Source organism: Aquila chrysaetos, chromosome 18 (assembly GCF_900496995.4).
Source record: "Aquila chrysaetos chrysaetos chromosome 18, bAquChr1.4, whole genome shotgun sequence".
Taxonomy (NCBI): domain Eukaryota; kingdom Metazoa; phylum Chordata; class Aves; order Accipitriformes; family Accipitridae; genus Aquila; species Aquila chrysaetos.
In genome coordinates this window covers 13,507,200-13,523,762 of record NC_044021.1, presented here as the reverse complement: position 1 = coordinate 13,523,762, position 16,563 = coordinate 13,507,200, and the positions used below count along the sequence as shown (strand labels likewise).

Here is a 16,563-nt window from a genome sequence, read left to right as displayed (position 1 = left end):
TACCTCCCACCGCTCACTGGAAGGCTGCCCAGCATGCCAGTTACCTTGGCACATGCTCCCAGAAAAAATGGCATTATGCTCTTAACACTCGGGTTTTTTTCAACACAGACATCCTTCCATGAAGCCTTCTTCTCCTTCGACTAGTAGCCTACTGAGATTCTTAACAATATTTCTGGCATGTTTCCTGCCTCCCCTGCAGGAAAAGGCTGCTGCAGAAAAGGAGAGAAGGAGAAATGTCACTGCACAAAGCTCCATGCCATCATGTTGGCGTTGCAGAAAAGAACTGCGAGTCCTGGTAGATACCAAGTTGACCGTGAGTCAGCAGTGTGTCCTTGTGGCAAAGAAAGTCAACAGCACCATGGGCTGCATTAGAAAAATCATTGCCAGCAGGTAAAGGGAGGTTATCCTTCTCTGCTCAGGGCTGGTGGGACCATGGCTGGAGCGCTGGTCCAGCTCTGGGCTTTCCGGTACAAAAGAGATGTGGATGTACTGGAGCAGGACCAGAGAAGAGCCACAAAAATGATGAAGTGATTGAAGCATCTGTCATGAGAGGACAGCAGGCGTTCATCATCCCACCAGCCAGGTCTACCACCCCCTTCATGGGCAATACTTTTCCACTGCCCTTTAAATACTATGCCTCCTACCTGGTCTGTGGTGGCCAGGGCTTTGTTGATTGCTTTGGTGCTTTGTTACAGGTTTGGTCCAGTATTGCTGAATTTGCATTTTTTGCTGCCTCCTGTTTTCCCTTTTGAGAAAGGGGAAGCTTTGTACTTGCTTTTAAGCTCCATGACTCCTTTGCTTTTTTCCCATTCCTTCCTTTTGACCTTTGTTGTCTTTCAGGAAACAACGTTGGTCACTGAGGCATAGCTTTGTACTTTAAGCACTTTCCAGTTTAATAATCATAGGAAGGCTAGTTTGCAAATGTAACCCTTTTCAAGTCTTCTGATTAAGTGTATGGGCTTTTAAATTTAACAGACTGGATCAGCTGCTTCTGGCTACAAAAGATGCAAAAGGTGAATAAACCCTGAGATGTTAAAATTTTGCATCTCTTGGAACTGTTCATATCACTGCTTTCATTTCTAAAGAACAAACATTGAAGTATACATGGTGAAATAGCTGTTTTTACCACAAAAACCAGCTGAGTCTGTATCACAAATATCCTGACAATGTTCAAATAACGTGGATATCAAACCTGTAGCACCAGCTTCTTTCCTCTACAGATCTGCTTTTATTATGCCACACTATGTGCTAATGTGGAAATAGCCAATATTAACGACAGAGTTCCTCCTCTCAAGACTCTCAGTGGGGAAATACTTTGCCTAATAGTTGTCAATCTACTTATTCTTTTTTATGCCTTTTGAGTTATATGATTTTCAGATTATTTCATCATCTAAAATGGCAGAGCTGCTGGAATAGTTGTTTCTCAAAATATTTACCAGAATAATTGTCAGTGCATCTTTAATACCCTTTGGAATTGTATTGAAAAATACATAAGAATAAATTAGTACTCCATTGGGCTATTGCTTGGTAATCTGTAATACAGAGAGGAATCAAACTCTAGATGTGTGCATTTATGCATTTCATAAATGCCTAGGAAACTTCATATCTATATGCTTTATTCATTCTAAAAATAGAATTTTATACTAAATCCCATTTTAGTATAAGGTTTGTCAATGGTTACCAATGTAACGATATTTTTAAGGATTTGTAGTCCAGAAAATCAATATAAATCTCATGACAAGCATTTGTGATTTTCTTTTATTATGTTAACAAAAAAAAAAAAAAAATCAATTGTATGCATCAAAATCAATAATGTATGATTAGAATGAAAACAGGACATAGTATTGAGCCAATTTATCCATATCTGCAGATGGTAATGGACACATAGGAAGAAAAAGACAGAGAATACTAGGATTCTCATGTATTTCTTAAAAACAAGAGATATAGCCTTGAACTATCACAGGAACAAAGAACCCCAGCTGCATTCATGGAAGAATAATGTACTCAAGTTTTGAACTTCACCTGAGGGCTTTCCAGGGACTAATTGAAGTTTACCTGCTAAGCAAGCTCAACAGAGACAAGGATTACTTTGAAAGCTGTGTATTTCACAAAACTCCCATTGAGAAATCAGATTCTTTAATACCCTGTGGAGGATTTTTCACAAAAAATCAATATGTTCTCAAATTTGAAGTGTCTTCCAATGTTGTAAACAAGAATTCAGACAGCTCTTTTTCCTGGAAGTTCTCACTGAGCCCTGGATCGTCTGGATCACCTGGATATCCATGTTTCAGGCTTTGAATCTACACTCTGTGAGAAGGCATAACTGCACTCACACAAAGTTAGATATCTCTGTGCTCTCTGAAGTGGAAGGGAGACTCTCCATGACTTTGGAGAACCTCTGCAAGAAATTCAGAATTAGGTGAGGAACTCATGGTGAGAGGCCAGTTCTGATGATAGTGGACATGTACACCATTTCCCAGCAGCTAAGTAAAAAAATATTAAAATTTACATAGGCACCAGTCAATAACCTGCATAGCAGAATCTTATCCATAAGCATCTCCTCCAGACTGGAGATCTCAAAACCCATGTTTCAGGAACAACAACATGGGTTTGTCAGCACAATGTGACCAGGGAATGGGATGAGCACAGCCCATGGCTTTGTGTATAATAGACTCCGAAGACTTGGAGTCGTGCCTGCAACTTGTTCCTTGAGTGAAAATCACTTGGCCCCTTCCTGGCTGGTGGGTGCCTCTATTCTCTGTTGGCTCAGTCTTTGCTCAGCTCAAACAATCCTGAAACCAGTATGAGAAGGGAAAGGAGTACATGTGCTTGCTGCTGTTTCCTCACCTGCCGGTATGTCTATGATATGGAAGCTTCCCAAATGGGCATTTCTTAGATTAGGCTTTCCACTTGGAGAAAATCTTGAAGAGATGAGATTAAACTACAATACTACATTAAAGGGGGTCTGTTTCTGAGGGGAAGGCAAGAACTATTTCCAGCATTTTCTTTCTTTAGGGGGAACAATATCTACCAAAGAAGAGGATGCTGTTGGTTGGATTGTGTTTGATCAAGAAAAGGAATGGGTGGTCAGCCCTAAACTCTTCAAACTCAGAGGAATGTTTGATGCCTTCCACCACACCCGCTGAGCCAGCCATCTCGGTGCCCTCTTCATTGACTTCCATGTATGCCTCATGGATGGCCTCAGATATCTTCAGGCTCTCTGCTGAAGAGATGCCAGACAGATTGGCCAAAGGGCTGAACAGGTCAGTCATACCCAAGGCCATTAAGACAGATGTAAGGTTATATTTTTGCTCAATCTTCATGCGCGGGAGGTACACTTTCACTCTCTTCTTTTCCATCACATTAGGACTGGTCCACTCCGTAAGTTTTTCAAAGCTGATTTTGCTCTCAAGCTGCAAAGAGAGGCAGGGAATGAAATGCCTGGGATGCGAATACAACTTCTTCCTACCATTCATTTTAATCAAGGCTATTATAAAAAAACCAAACCAGAATGGTTCCTGGTGTGCATCCTGTCAACATCCTTCTTGTAGTTTATTATTTGCCTGTCCAGTACTGCCTGTGTCACTGTCTTGTTATTCAGTTCCTTACCGACCTGGCACATGGCCTTCTGTCCAACTAATCTTGTGTCTCATGAGGCACAACCCAACAGTTTCACAGCCTAGCAAATTAGTCAGCTTGTGAAAGAGATTGCAGAAAAAGGCCATGAAAATTCATCTACAGTCGATAGTACCTAACAAATGCAAACTCTTCTACATCTTTAATAGCTCTACTTTGTAACATAATCCCCAAAAATTGCTGAAATAAGCACAATGGGTTATATATTGCAGGCTGCATCACTTTTTCTCTTTCCTGTGCACGGATAGGTAATTTATTAACAATTTGATAACTTTATTTTAAATGATTGTCTTTGTTTATCTTCATTTTCTTCCAAGACCAAGACAAAAGGTTCATTTAATTTTTCACAGCCAGTAGATTATATTTGTATACTTGCCTCACTGCATATTGGTTCCACTTTTCTCTATTTCTTTAAAGGACAAAACTGGGTTTTTTACTATTTTTCATGCATCTGGCAAAAAATTACTCAACCTGACTTAAAGCAGTTTCGATGTTTTCTTTAAATTTCTATGCTGTTCCCATTTTCTGTCCCTGTATGTTCACTGATCCTTTCTGCTGTTGATGTTCATCCCATTAGACCCAAGCCTCTTCTGTTTTCTTTGTTTGATGTGTAATTTCCAAATATGTTCCATGCATTGCCTTTCCATCTCTATATTTAAGACTCTCTGAAGTCTTAACTGATGAAGTCTTATTGATCAGTTAGTTTAGCTTGATTGTTTCACCATTTCAAAATCAAGAATATTTTATTAAGAATATGCTTTATGTAACTTTGTTTTTCATTCCATGATGACATAATCAGAGCAATTTTTGAAAGCAGCCCATTTATGATGTTTAATGAGGATTTTGCTTAAAAAAAATCATTAGTGATTCCTGCAAAGAATGCCTAATTCTCATCAGTTTTAGCAACATTTCCTCAACAGTTTATATGGGGAGGGGGGTGGTGGTAAAATTACCTCTCAATGAAAAAAAAAAAATCTGCTCACACTTACATCTTCTTCTGCACAGCTACAGCAGCATTACGCTCCTTTACCTTTGTTTTATCAGATGGAGTCCAGGGGTCTCCTAAGAGGCCAGTCCCTGCCTGAGCACCTGGTAGCACCTCGGCTGTTGTTATGCTCCCGTCTGCCCAGCACAGCCATGGAGTGGGCAGCTGGGATGTAAATGGACAGCAAAAGGTGTGAGGGCAGCCCAGTCCCACTGAAGTGATAACTCTTCTGCTTCCCCTGCCAGGGCCATACCTGCTCCAGGCCAGAGACGTCATCAGGCAACAGCACCAACATGCTCAGCTCTCCGCTGGCGTACGGAAGCTCCAGGATCTTCATTTTCTCTGCAGCCACTGTTGCCACTTTGAAGGTACTGTTCTGACACATCATTTGCACAGGTCTGCTTTCTTGCTGCAAAAACAGAAACGTGAGACGATGTGACTGGGGAGCAATTTTTTCTTTAGGCAGGCAAATGTACAAGCCCTTTGAAAGGGACAGGACTCGATCTTCAAGCACGTTGCCTTTGAAGAATAGCTGTGTCTCTGTTTTCCTCTCTTGCCTGCTGGTGTGCTCTGGTCAGACACAACCTGACAGCGAGGGGCCCAGCTAAGTCACCCAGCCAATGACCACAGCACGTTGCATGTGTAACACCCAGCCTGCTGGCTGTGCAAGCCAACAGCCTGGCTTCCTGGCCAGGAGCAGTTTCTGTACTCTCCTACCTTTGTCATTGTGAAGGGAAATTCCTGAGTGTCGTCTTCTTTAAACGCTGTCTTCCATATGCCTTTGAAGTAAATGGCATTCACAAGGACCAGCACAGTATCGAGATCAACAGAGCCTGACACAAGGAAATCTTGGATCTGTCCTTTAAGGAAGAAGCAGGACAGAGAGTGATAAGTTTCACAGCAGTGGTCTTGCATTTTAGAGGTCAATCAACATGCTGCTGCTTGACTTGACCTCCTCTTCAAAGGTCTGCATGTGGAATTCAGGTTCATGAGGATGATTTAATACAGAATGAGTGGCGCCTGGCCAGGCATTTCTGCAAGAAGACAGGTAGGTTCTAGAGTGGTATACATCCCCGGGAATATTTCTAACCAGTGCTTGGAAAAAGATTTATATAGAAAAGAAGGAACTGGAGAGGGAAGCAGTGATATCTTCTGTTTCTCACTTTGTTTCTTTCTCACACTTCACTCCGTTTTTATTTCCCACCTCAGCACGATAAATGTACACAAGCTCCTGAATCATTCCTTTCCCACCATCAGCCTAGTGCATGCATTACTTTCTCCCCTGGAAGCCCACTTCTTACCCATCCAGCACATCCTCATAAAATTATGCCAGTATTCTAGAGAAGCTGGGACTAACCTTACATGAGTTAAACTCTCCAGACACAAAAAGTGTGCATATAAAGTGTGCATATCCTGGCACCTCTGCCTTTGCCAGATATGTTTAAAACACATTATCACTGCCACACAGGTGCCATAGAGTCATCCCTTTCCACAGGAAATATCCACTAATGGGGACAGGAGGAGGAAATGTCTCCTCTAATATTTAGCCTTTCCAGAAGTTGTTCAAATACAGTTGCAAGAGGGAAGTATATTTCAAAATCTTGTCTGACCTTACCATTTGTCTGATTTTCCACCCAGGAATTAATGAGCTGTCTGGCTTGATCTGATGCTGTTTTGAAGTTGACCATTTCCAGACCTGCTCTGTACAGTTTCTTCACACATTTTAAGTAGATCTGTAACGACAGCAATTGTAGCCACCAAGCTAGTAATTTTTTAAAAACAGTATGAAGGTGAAGTAAAATATGGCCAAAAGGATTTTTATAGTGATGCCATGGTTAGGCTGTTCTCATTGCTTTCTTCCTGGAAGAATCTGCTAAAACTGGGCCAGAAGAATTATTCTGATCCATGACATTTTCAGATCTGACATTTTTATTACTTGACCAGTCAAGAGTTATATATTAGAAATGTTTAAATATTTTCTTGAAGAAAGCCTGATCCAAAAACACTGTTTCAGGTTCATTTCAGAGTGTTTTATTATCATTATGTCAATTCCTTTTCTTTAAAGCATTTTTTCCTTATTTTTAAAGGCAGGAAGTTTCTTTGAATTAGAATATTTGTACCTTTTGTTTTGAAAATGTCAAATGAAAGATTTTGACACTTTCAAATGTTGTTTTTGAGGTGTGGTTTCCAAGTGGAGAAATGTGCTGAGGTCAAATTATTTCCTGAAAAAAAACAAACCACCTATTAAAATGCAAAGGCCTTGGGGGAGCAAGCAGGGAGAGGGGAATTACATTACCAAATAGTTTTGTTTATTACTCCATTCATTTTTTAATAGGGCTATCTTTTTCCTGGAATTGTTTTCCATTAGGGTATTGTCAGGGCTGTGGCAAAGGGAAGAGGCCTGGAATTACACACCAGCGGAGATCACTGGATTAACAGATCACCTACTCTGGCCAGTCCTCCTAGATTACATGTTTATACAGGGTTTAGCAAGAAATCACTCTAATGTACAACTCACCGGTAGGATTGGACGTGTCTTTTCAGCATAGAGTCTGTTGGCAATATGGAGTGAATAATTGGCTTTTGGTGCAGTGATATCAGAAAGAAGTTCTTTAAACAGTATGTGGATATTCATAGACTTGCCACACTGAATTGTTGATAAGAAGATAAAAAGGTATAGCTGTTAGCTTATTTTACTAGGAAGAGAATTATTTATAAGGTACAAATAACACGGCAAAACATGCATTTGGACATTTGCAAATGAATGTGTACTACAGTCTAAAAGCTCCAACATAAGCAACTAAGGATGTACAATTACTTCATAGCATATGATGACACTCATTCTAGGTGATAACAAGCAGAAAACCTCAGTGATTAATCTGAAACCATATGGCTCAGGAGTGAGGTGACAAAAAGAAAAATTCAGGTGTCAGTGACTGCAATTGGCGAGTTGTCAAAAATAAAGACCCTCTAGTTCCCAGCTTCTGCTTGCATTTTCATGGCAGCTTTCTGCTAAAGCTGCAGATGGGAGAAGAGTGCTAGATGACAAGTGAGTCAGGAAATGTCTCATAATATAGTGAAAAAATGGATCAAGCCCCCAGAAGAGTGTTCCAGATGACACAGGCTAATAGTGTGTAAAAAAAATGCACAAAGATAAACAGTGGGTGGGACTTCATTTTATGAGAAGGAGAATTGTGTTGAACTGCTCCTTTCTAAATGCTTAACCAGCCACTAAATGCTCTAGCTGATATTATGTTTATTTTTCTTTCTTAAAAACAAACAAACAAACAAACACACACACACACACAAAAAAAAACCCAAACCAAAAAAAGTATTCTCATCCTTTGCAAGTGCCACCTTGTGCTTGTGGATCCCAAGTGGATGGGGACAGGCCAGGGAGCATGGCTTGTGTTATCTTTACAGGGGCAGCAGATTAACATGGAGGAAAGCACACAGGTGATATCAAGGTACCGGAACCCCTCATGGTGGTCTTGGGGTAGCAGTGGGAATCGGGGGCTGGAAATGTCCCTGTAGCTTTTGGAAGACTGTGGTTACTTTCCAGCATTTGACGCTCCTGGGCTTTTTTCTGCCAAAGAATCTTCCTGCCCCACTCTGAAGTCTCAGCTGCAAGTCCGACTGCTGCACCCTGGCTCCAGGTGCTGAGCCCCTTTCAAGTGCTGTGCCCCAGTAGCACTTGCAGGTGCGCAGATGCTCATCTACACAAGAAGGCAGCCTGGTGCCCAAAGCATCGCATCCTGTCCTGACACTTGTTCTGGTGCAACATGTGCAGCCTCTCTTCTTTTTCTGGTTTGTTTTGGTTTTGGTTTGGTTTGGTTTGGGGTTTTTTTCGGCGGGGGGGGGGGGGGGGGGGGGTGTTTGGGTTTTTTTAACTTACACGTCTTAAATTAAGAGCATTAGCAAAGGTTTGGGAAGGTGTTGAACCTACTTGAAGCACAGTCAGAACAGCCTATTCTCAGGAGAAAAATGTGAAAGAGAAAAAAATGTACCTTAGATTTCTGTACCTTGGTCTGAATAGTTCCTCCAAGTCCTGCAATTTTGTCAAAGTGAAGAACCTGCAATTGAAAGAAGCAATAGAAGAAATTAAGTACGTGAAGTCCACTGAGAGTCACTGATGTTTGTGTTGAAATTACAGATTTGGACTAACCAGGTCTGATTAGCACAAAGATGAACTGAGAAGTTTCATGTAAGCTTTAAATCAGTTTTTTTTACTGCATGTGCTACACTGAAAATTTGTGACTATGATCCTCAGCTTAGATCTCTTCTTTTCCAGTTGATGGTATTGAGTCTATAAACCAGCTGCAACCTTATCGTATTGTATTTATAACTGTGAATCTTGTTTTCTGAATGTTTCATCTTTTGTATATTACAGGTTATCCTTTCCACCTGGAAAGAATCAGGTGTGTGAGATAATATAATCTGAAGCAAGAGACCTGCCTCAACCATTCTTCAAGACTGCTCTTTCTTAATGGAAGCCAAAGGCTGTTCTTGTCCTTCATGGGGAAAAGCAATGGTAAGTGAAAACTCAGCTCCAGATCCAAACCTCATGGTTTGGAATGCCATTCTTTTTCTAGGCAGCTTTGAATCCAGTGCTAAATGTGAGAATGTGACTTTCTCCCCTCAACCGGAGAAAGTCCCAAAGATCTAGATGGATAATCTGTTGCTGTGTTAAATGCGATCAAAAGGAGTTTGTATCCATTTATGTAACTTACCTTCTCCATCTGATACTCGGTGTTACCTCTTGCTCCCAGATAAACCATGGCTAAGGCTGCAATGATGCTCAGGGGCGAATAGAAGATGTTGTCATTGGCATGGTGGACTTTCAGTTCTTTGAATACATCAAAAGAAAATTCTGCATTTGCTGCACTGATGGAGCCCATTGTGAAATCAGTGTTATCTGAAGCAAACAGAAGTATTACTGTATAGTGGTGATATGTAGCAGTTGTTTTACTGTCAATAGTCAAGAAACTGCTAGTTCATTGCTGGTTTTGTGATGCTGAACCAATGAATGATGTGAAGCTCACAAATTCTGTGATCATTAGAAATATGGTAACTCCTGACCCATTTATCTCCGAATGCATGTTTGTTTTCTTCCAGCAAGATACTAGCTTATCATCAAGATAGTATTTTGTAGTTGCCTTTTAGGAAACAGATAGTTTCATCCATGCTTCAATATGGTAAATACAACACTGAATGGATGAGTTTCCCTATGGTCATCCAGAGTACCCTGAATGATGATTGAGACAATGCAAGCTTCATATTTAATTTCTTCTGCGGTTGCTCTGGACCATGCTCTGGATCTTTAAATCAAATGTAGTCAACTCACTATACTCTTAGTGTACTTCTTACTGTTGCTTAGTACAACCAGTCACAAATTTGGAGGTTGCTTTGTTGTAGTTTATAGGAATAACAGGAGTAAGTTGCTCTGTAAACCCAGCCAGTTGCTTAGATTCTGAACTATAGATTTAGGGGGGTTCTTTCCTGTAGTCCCATTTCAGACATTTAATCTCTGCTGATGCTTTTTTGTTGAGAAAAAGCACAAGCATATATATCACAAATATGGGGTTTGGCAGTACACCTTGAAACAGCATAGAGTTGCATTTATTCAGTCAGATGCAATTCCTGTAGATGCAAATGAATGTGATATGTTAAGGATAGTCATTGAAACCTGCAGTCATTCTCTCTTTTGAATCTGAGGCCAAGAAAGTTGCATACTGTTCTTTTGTCTCTAAAACAGTTAAAGTTGGAGGAATAGCAGCATATCCATAGTTTGGAGCAGATGTGGTTGATTATGTGACCTGAGAGGCATCTGGTGCTAAACCACAGACTCTGTGAATTGTCATACTGTACCTCACCTGTGTTCTCCAGAGAGCGAGACTGAGAAAAAAGAAATGTCTTTATTCCCAAAATAACTATTAAAATTATAAAAGAACTGTTTTAATGTGACACCAGATTTTCAACAAAAAAGAGGTATTTTTACTCAAAGCTATGGTGTACACACACTCATATTTTGCACACCTCAAAGTATTTTACAGTCAAACAGTATAAGCTATATTGATAAGGCAAGGTAAAATTACTGTATATGCTGTCTTTTTACATATATATCTTATACTTACCTTAAAGTTCTTAAACAAAATATCACTTTTTTTTCCATATTAAAGAATACAAATTAGAAATTATATTTTACTTGGAGAAATACTTACCCCACAAACTTCAAAGAGGCGCGTAATAATCCAGCTTGCCAGCTGAACCTAAACAGATTCTCTGAGCTCTTGGTGATATATATTGTACCATTGGAGACACTCCCACTGTTAGCCTTTAAGGAGTCATCTTTTGAGTCACTAACCTTTCGTCACGATCTTTTGATTCATTGCACTTTGAAACATTGAGTAGACCAATCTTAGACTGGTACTTTATCTGCAGCAAGACAAACTTTATTTATTGAAGTAAAACCTAATTTAAAAAATTACTTATTTAAGCTTTTGCTGTAACTTATAAGGCTGTAGCAAACCAATTGGAGTTCAAGTCTAAAACTATGTCTCATGCAGTTCTTTTGAATTTACACATTAATGTGATTGGGCCATATTAAGTAACTAGAGCCAAATGAAAAACAAATGCAAAAAACTAAGGAAAAACAGTGTTACAAATATTTCCAGCAACATATAATACATTTTTAATAAACCTAGCTGTAACATCAGGTCAGGTGATTCTCACAGTCAAGTGAAGCTATAGAGCCCAAATTATTACAGGAAAATAAGCCCCAGTCACAGTGCAGTGATCTGGGAGTGAGCAAACAGTTCCCACCACAGTTCATCATTAGTGAGTATCCATGGATGTAGCTGAGGAAAGAGCCTTGTATTACCAGGGAGTGCAAAAAAGTGCATCAGTCCCTGAAAACCTAAGCTGTTTCTCTTCTTCTCATCTATGAGGCCCTGTAAGTACCGAAAGCACTGTAACACAGTACTCCCACCAAGCGTGAAGGGAAAAGTGGATACTGGGCTAACTGCTGAAGGTCTGATATATATGCAACAACTCACTACAGAGTCTGTGCAGTGGAACAGGGGGAAGTTCCTCATGGACAGTGACCATCTGACATTGCCAAAATAATGCAATTCCAAGAAGAGCCAGCTGCAGGATGGTCATTCTATTCAGAGGGTTTTGAAATGGATTTTTTCCATGTAAGAACAAAGCCAAAGCTTTCTGTTTATTTTTCAAGACCAAAATAGTACTGAGAGGTGTTTTGATCTGCCAAAAATGCAGAAATATGTTCCTGGAGTCCAAGGACTGGTGTGGTTTATAGGTTGCACTTGTTAAAAGCACAGCCACATCTATTTCTGTACCTAGGTGAGACCAAAGTTTTTTACCTGAGGTGAAACTAAAGGATCTACAGCATACATGTGGAGGAGGGGAGAAGGGCTCTGCAGAGAAAGCATGTTTTGCTAAAACTTTATTTTGATGAAAACATTTAGAGCAGCAGTGTTGAGATGAATTAGAGGTCTGAGGGTGGGCATGGCAGAGGAAGAGATTTGAGGAACAGTCAGAACTTACATATTTGCTGGGCTGTAAGTCAGACCCCAGAGTATTCAGATATTCACCAATGGATTTTAACCAGCCGGTAGAATTTAAATGATGATTGAGGGTCAGCTTTTAATTTTCATTCTCCGCAGGTCATGGCAACAAGGCCCATGGTACACGCACAGGCCATTCTCATAGATCTTCCATACCTACCTTTTTACTATGGCAGGTGAATAAACTACAGAATCTGTCTGCAGGAACATTCATGGTCTGTTAGACAATCATAATGCACAATATCAAATATAATTCAATTGTAAAAAGCTATTACTCTTTATTGAGTAATAGATTTGATGAGCAGTAAAGAAACAAATCTGGCATCTGTAAAGGCCATAGGGGTGGATAATAGAAATCCCAAATTTGTACATATGAAGTCACAGAGCATACAGCAGTAGGTGCACCCTCTGTGAAAGGGAAAGGGAGCTACTTTACCCTTAACAGTGTGTTTTGTTTTGCTGAAATGCATGCATGAAATGTAGAGCCTGATAATTGGAGTGGCTTTCAGGTTCCCAACTCAGAATGAGCTTTTCGTCTGAGAGTGTTATAGCAGTGATGAGGATGGGAAAAACTAAAGACAGTAAGCAGCTTTCCTCTCACCTTGTTCAATGTTCCTTATTCTGTGAACTGGGCTGCTGTAGCTTTTACTTTATTCTATCAAACCATTACTGCCTGAGGGCACAGGTTTTCTGTGGAAAGAGCTGTAGTGTGTCTTCTCTTATTCTCCCATTTTCACATATTCACATTAGCGTTCCAGCTACTGGTCAGTAGTTGCTTAAATATGCCTTTGGGTCTTCCATGAAGAGCTTTCCTGGGCACTCACGCTCCTTTGTATGCTCTGGTTTGATGTGTTTGTCCTGTGTGGACATCTGTGAAGCATGCACATGAAGGACATAACTGGCCCTGCACAGATGGCCAGCTCTTTGCCTAATGTCCAAGATTTTCTCAGCAAACATTTTGTTGCACCAACTCCTGTAGAAGAGGGAATGTAGGTGTTTCTGGTATGTTCTCCCAGCCAATATATTTGTATACTCTACATTTCATACCTCTGCAGCAGCATGATCACAACAGTTCTCCACACAGGTAAGCTGGTTGAACGTCTGATAACTGCTCAGTTTCTGAATTATGCTAGCTACCCTAATGGAAAAAACTACTTTGTCAAAGCAAGCAAGATAGTTTAAAACACCCAAAGTAAATGAGCTCATGGAAGAGAGGAAGTTTGGTTCTGCCAGTAGTCATGGACTGGGCAGTACAACTTCTCCAGAGAGTAGTCTGTCACTACACACACTTGGGTTTGTTTTGTATTTTTTTCTGCACTGAATGTTAGTGCTAAAGTGGTTGCAGAAGCAGCCTGTGAGTAGCTGAAAATTTTGATCTGAATGGGCTACCATATGCAGTCATCAGCAGACAAGTGCTCTTTTGTAACTTTGCCTAGTCAGGGCATTGGACCTGGGGAAATCAGATGCTTCTCCTGAAATTCAAAACCTAAGAGTGTAGTACTGTAAAGCAAGACAAACTGGTTAAAATCTGCTCTATATCCATATTTGTCCCAAGAAAGAGGTTGACAAGGACTCTGCTGCCCTTTGTGCCTAAACCAGTTCATAGTGTTTGCCCTTCTTCCCCAATGTTGGCATAACTGAGGAGATATTAAGCAGCAGAAAAAGCAGCTCTTTCCGGCATTTCTCTGTTCAGATTTTCACACTTAATTTCTTACGGTTGCTCAGCAACTATTGTGCAGTGTTTGGGAGTATTGTTTGCTTATGCTTTGGTTGGCCTGTCCATCTGCATCATGCTTAGCAGAGGCTATACTGACATCTCTCAATGACCTTAATTGAACTGAGATGTGGCCAAAGAAGTCCCACTTACAGGATTTCAGATGCTTTTTATTCAGTTGTGGTATTTACTGTGCTAGAGATGATCAGCTCTGTGTGGTGCACACACAGTCTGAGGCAGACTGTCATTGGTATTGGTGCTAGCACTTTTAAGACAACCAGCACCTTGTATTAAACCTCTCAAAGAGTCAGTGTGCCAGGCCCAGGCTAAAGTTAATGCCTAACATGTCCTTTCCCCTTTAGAGCTCATAGTAGCTGGTATGTCAACATGTATTTTGTTTGCACAGCAACCCAAGGTAAAAGGAGGCCAAGCACATCCACCAGTCCTCTATGCCCCTTGATTGCTGATTGGCTCTAGCAATAACTCAATTTGTTATAATAAAGCAGCAGTAAAACGGTGACTTTTTTTCTGCTGCACATGCTTGCCAAAAGAAAGGAAGAGGCTTGCCCAGTTGCCACTCCTCAGGTAGCTGGATCTCACGCACTGCAACAGTGTCATGCTCGTGGTGCTTCCTGGCAAGCGGCACTGCTCTTTGCCTCGTGCACACAGCTGCTGAGTAGCTCATCTGTGCAGCCTCTGAAGGGACCTAAGTTTATCAATGCTTTCTTCTTTTTCTTGATAGTATTAGCTCCAATAAATGGCATGTGAAGCGATACCTTGCAGAGTCTGAGTGCCTTTCTTACAGGGATCATAAGGAACCAGGACTTCCTGGTATAAAACTTTCTACCTGTTATAGTTTGAAGGAAATAAGCACTAGTCTTCATACGGGAAAAAGTATTACTCAAAACTGCTCTCTTTGGCTTTTTCAGTGGCAAGCCAAAAATCTTCCTCTGCCCTTCTTGTTCATCCATAGCAAATCTTTTGAAAATATAATAACAATTATATATAGGTACTAAGAAACAGTTTAAAGAAAAGCAAAATATCAGAGAAAACTGAGGAGAACTGCAACCATCAGGGAGATTAGAGTCCAGTGGAAAGGTGAATATGTAAATTGAGAGTTACTCAGTAATCAGACCATGGAAAGACATGGATCTGTCTCACGTGGGACAAATGGGCATTATCTTTCCATGGATGCTCATGCAAATAGTATTTGACTTTTTCTGCTTTGCTTTTTGGCAGTGTATGTATTTGTAGGCTGTGAGGTATGCTGGCATGGTTCAACAGGCTGTGCAGCAATGCTTGGCATCAAGCCTGTCCCTGGGGAAGAGGCAGTGGCTTCCCCTTCAGAATGGTGTCTGCTCCAGGCACCATTTGGAGTCTCTGGCTTCTCTCTGCTCTGCAAGTTCTGTTGTTTGGCATTGCACATTTACAAGCTACAGTTCACCACAGGAGAAGCACTTGCTGCCAGAGTAGAGGGTTTCCCTTCTATTTTTAAGTAAACATCTCCGATTTTGTGGGAGCATTGCCCTCTACACTAGGAGCTGCTACTACTACATTAGCAGCAGGAGGCTACTTTCCAGCTCCTGGTTGCTTTCACCACATTTTTTAGATGTTTTATAAATTAAGATGGCAATTAGAAAAAAGAATATGTGAAGAGAAAATAGGTATTTTTTTTTATTTATACTGTATTTTGTTCCTGGTTTCAAAATTATCTAGCTATGCCCAGAGCAAGTTTAAAAAAAAACCCAACACAATACAAAGATTGTAAATGACTACTTCTGCTGTAATAAGCTAAGTGACAATCCTTATTTCAGCCACACCTTCTTCTTTGCTCACACACAGAATTCCTTTTTCTGTTGTGAGACTCATGCTCTTTGGGATAGTATTTTACAGCACTTGTCTTCATCACATATGCCATTAATTGTTTTTCTTTTACATTTTATCTGAAAATATATAGGTCTGATTATGCATGCTAATACATTCTAACACTGTTTTTTTTTTTTTTTTTAATGTGAGTAATTTATATTTGAGACAAACCAGGTATACACAAAATACTGATGGCAGTCATTGAAAAACATGCATGGCTATTTTTTGTATACCCTATTCACCAGAAGAGCCCACAGCCTGTGTTTTGTGTTCTCTTCTCTTAGCAGCTAATTGATATGAAAACTGTGCCTCTACTATTTCAGGCTGTATTTCATCCTGAAATTGCAGCCATGTGAGACAGCTCCACAGACTATCATGAGTATGCTTTATTTAGCAATTGAATTTGTGCTGAGTACTGCAATTTACTGTAACTTTTCCTGCGTATCTCAGCATTTGGCAGAGCCCTCTGAATCCACAGTTCTGAAATGACACTAGTATCCTCCCATTGTTTACCTCCTTCCCATCAGTAAGTAACAGGAAAAGGAGAGTGAATCATTGAAGAGGTGGAATATTTTTCCTTTAAAAGCAAGTATTTTTCATGTATCTGTGATTTTTGGACATAGCCTGCTGCCAAACTGGGCAGGCTGCTCTCTTCTCTGTAACCCCTCGCTATGCCTTCCCACCACCTACTCTGCAACATCCAGGAGGTGGTTTAGGGAACTAGGTCATCAGCAAGCAAATTAACTTTTATCAGAAATGTTCCTCTTGATTTATGT

The 16,563-nt window shown here is 40.4% G+C and overlaps 1 protein-coding gene across 2 annotated transcripts; it reads right to left on the bottom strand.

The window, feature by feature from the left end:
• Nucleotides 1-455: 455 nt before the first annotated feature.
• On the bottom strand, nucleotides 456-13,139 carry LOC115352995 (ovalbumin-related protein X-like). Of its 2 annotated transcripts, XM_030041879.2 has the most exons (8): nucleotides 10,843-13,139; nucleotides 9,352-9,536; nucleotides 8,629-8,694; nucleotides 7,140-7,268; nucleotides 6,237-6,354; nucleotides 5,339-5,481; nucleotides 4,875-5,030; nucleotides 456-3,413 (listed from the first exon to the last, which is right to left on the bottom strand). In XM_030041879.2, the coding sequence occupies exons 2-8, from the start codon at nucleotides 9,517-9,519 to the stop codon at nucleotides 3,012-3,014; spliced, it is 1,182 nt and encodes a 393-aa protein (XP_029897739.1). In that variant the 5' UTR covers nucleotides 9,520-9,536; nucleotides 10,843-13,139; the 3' UTR covers nucleotides 456-3,011. The 2 variants fall into 2 exon arrangements, with proteins under 2 accessions (XP_029897739.1, XP_040974219.1); XM_041118285.1 differs by having other exon boundaries at nucleotides 8,644-8,694; nucleotides 9,352-13,139.
• Between the last annotated feature and the right edge of the window lie 3,424 nt (nucleotides 13,140-16,563).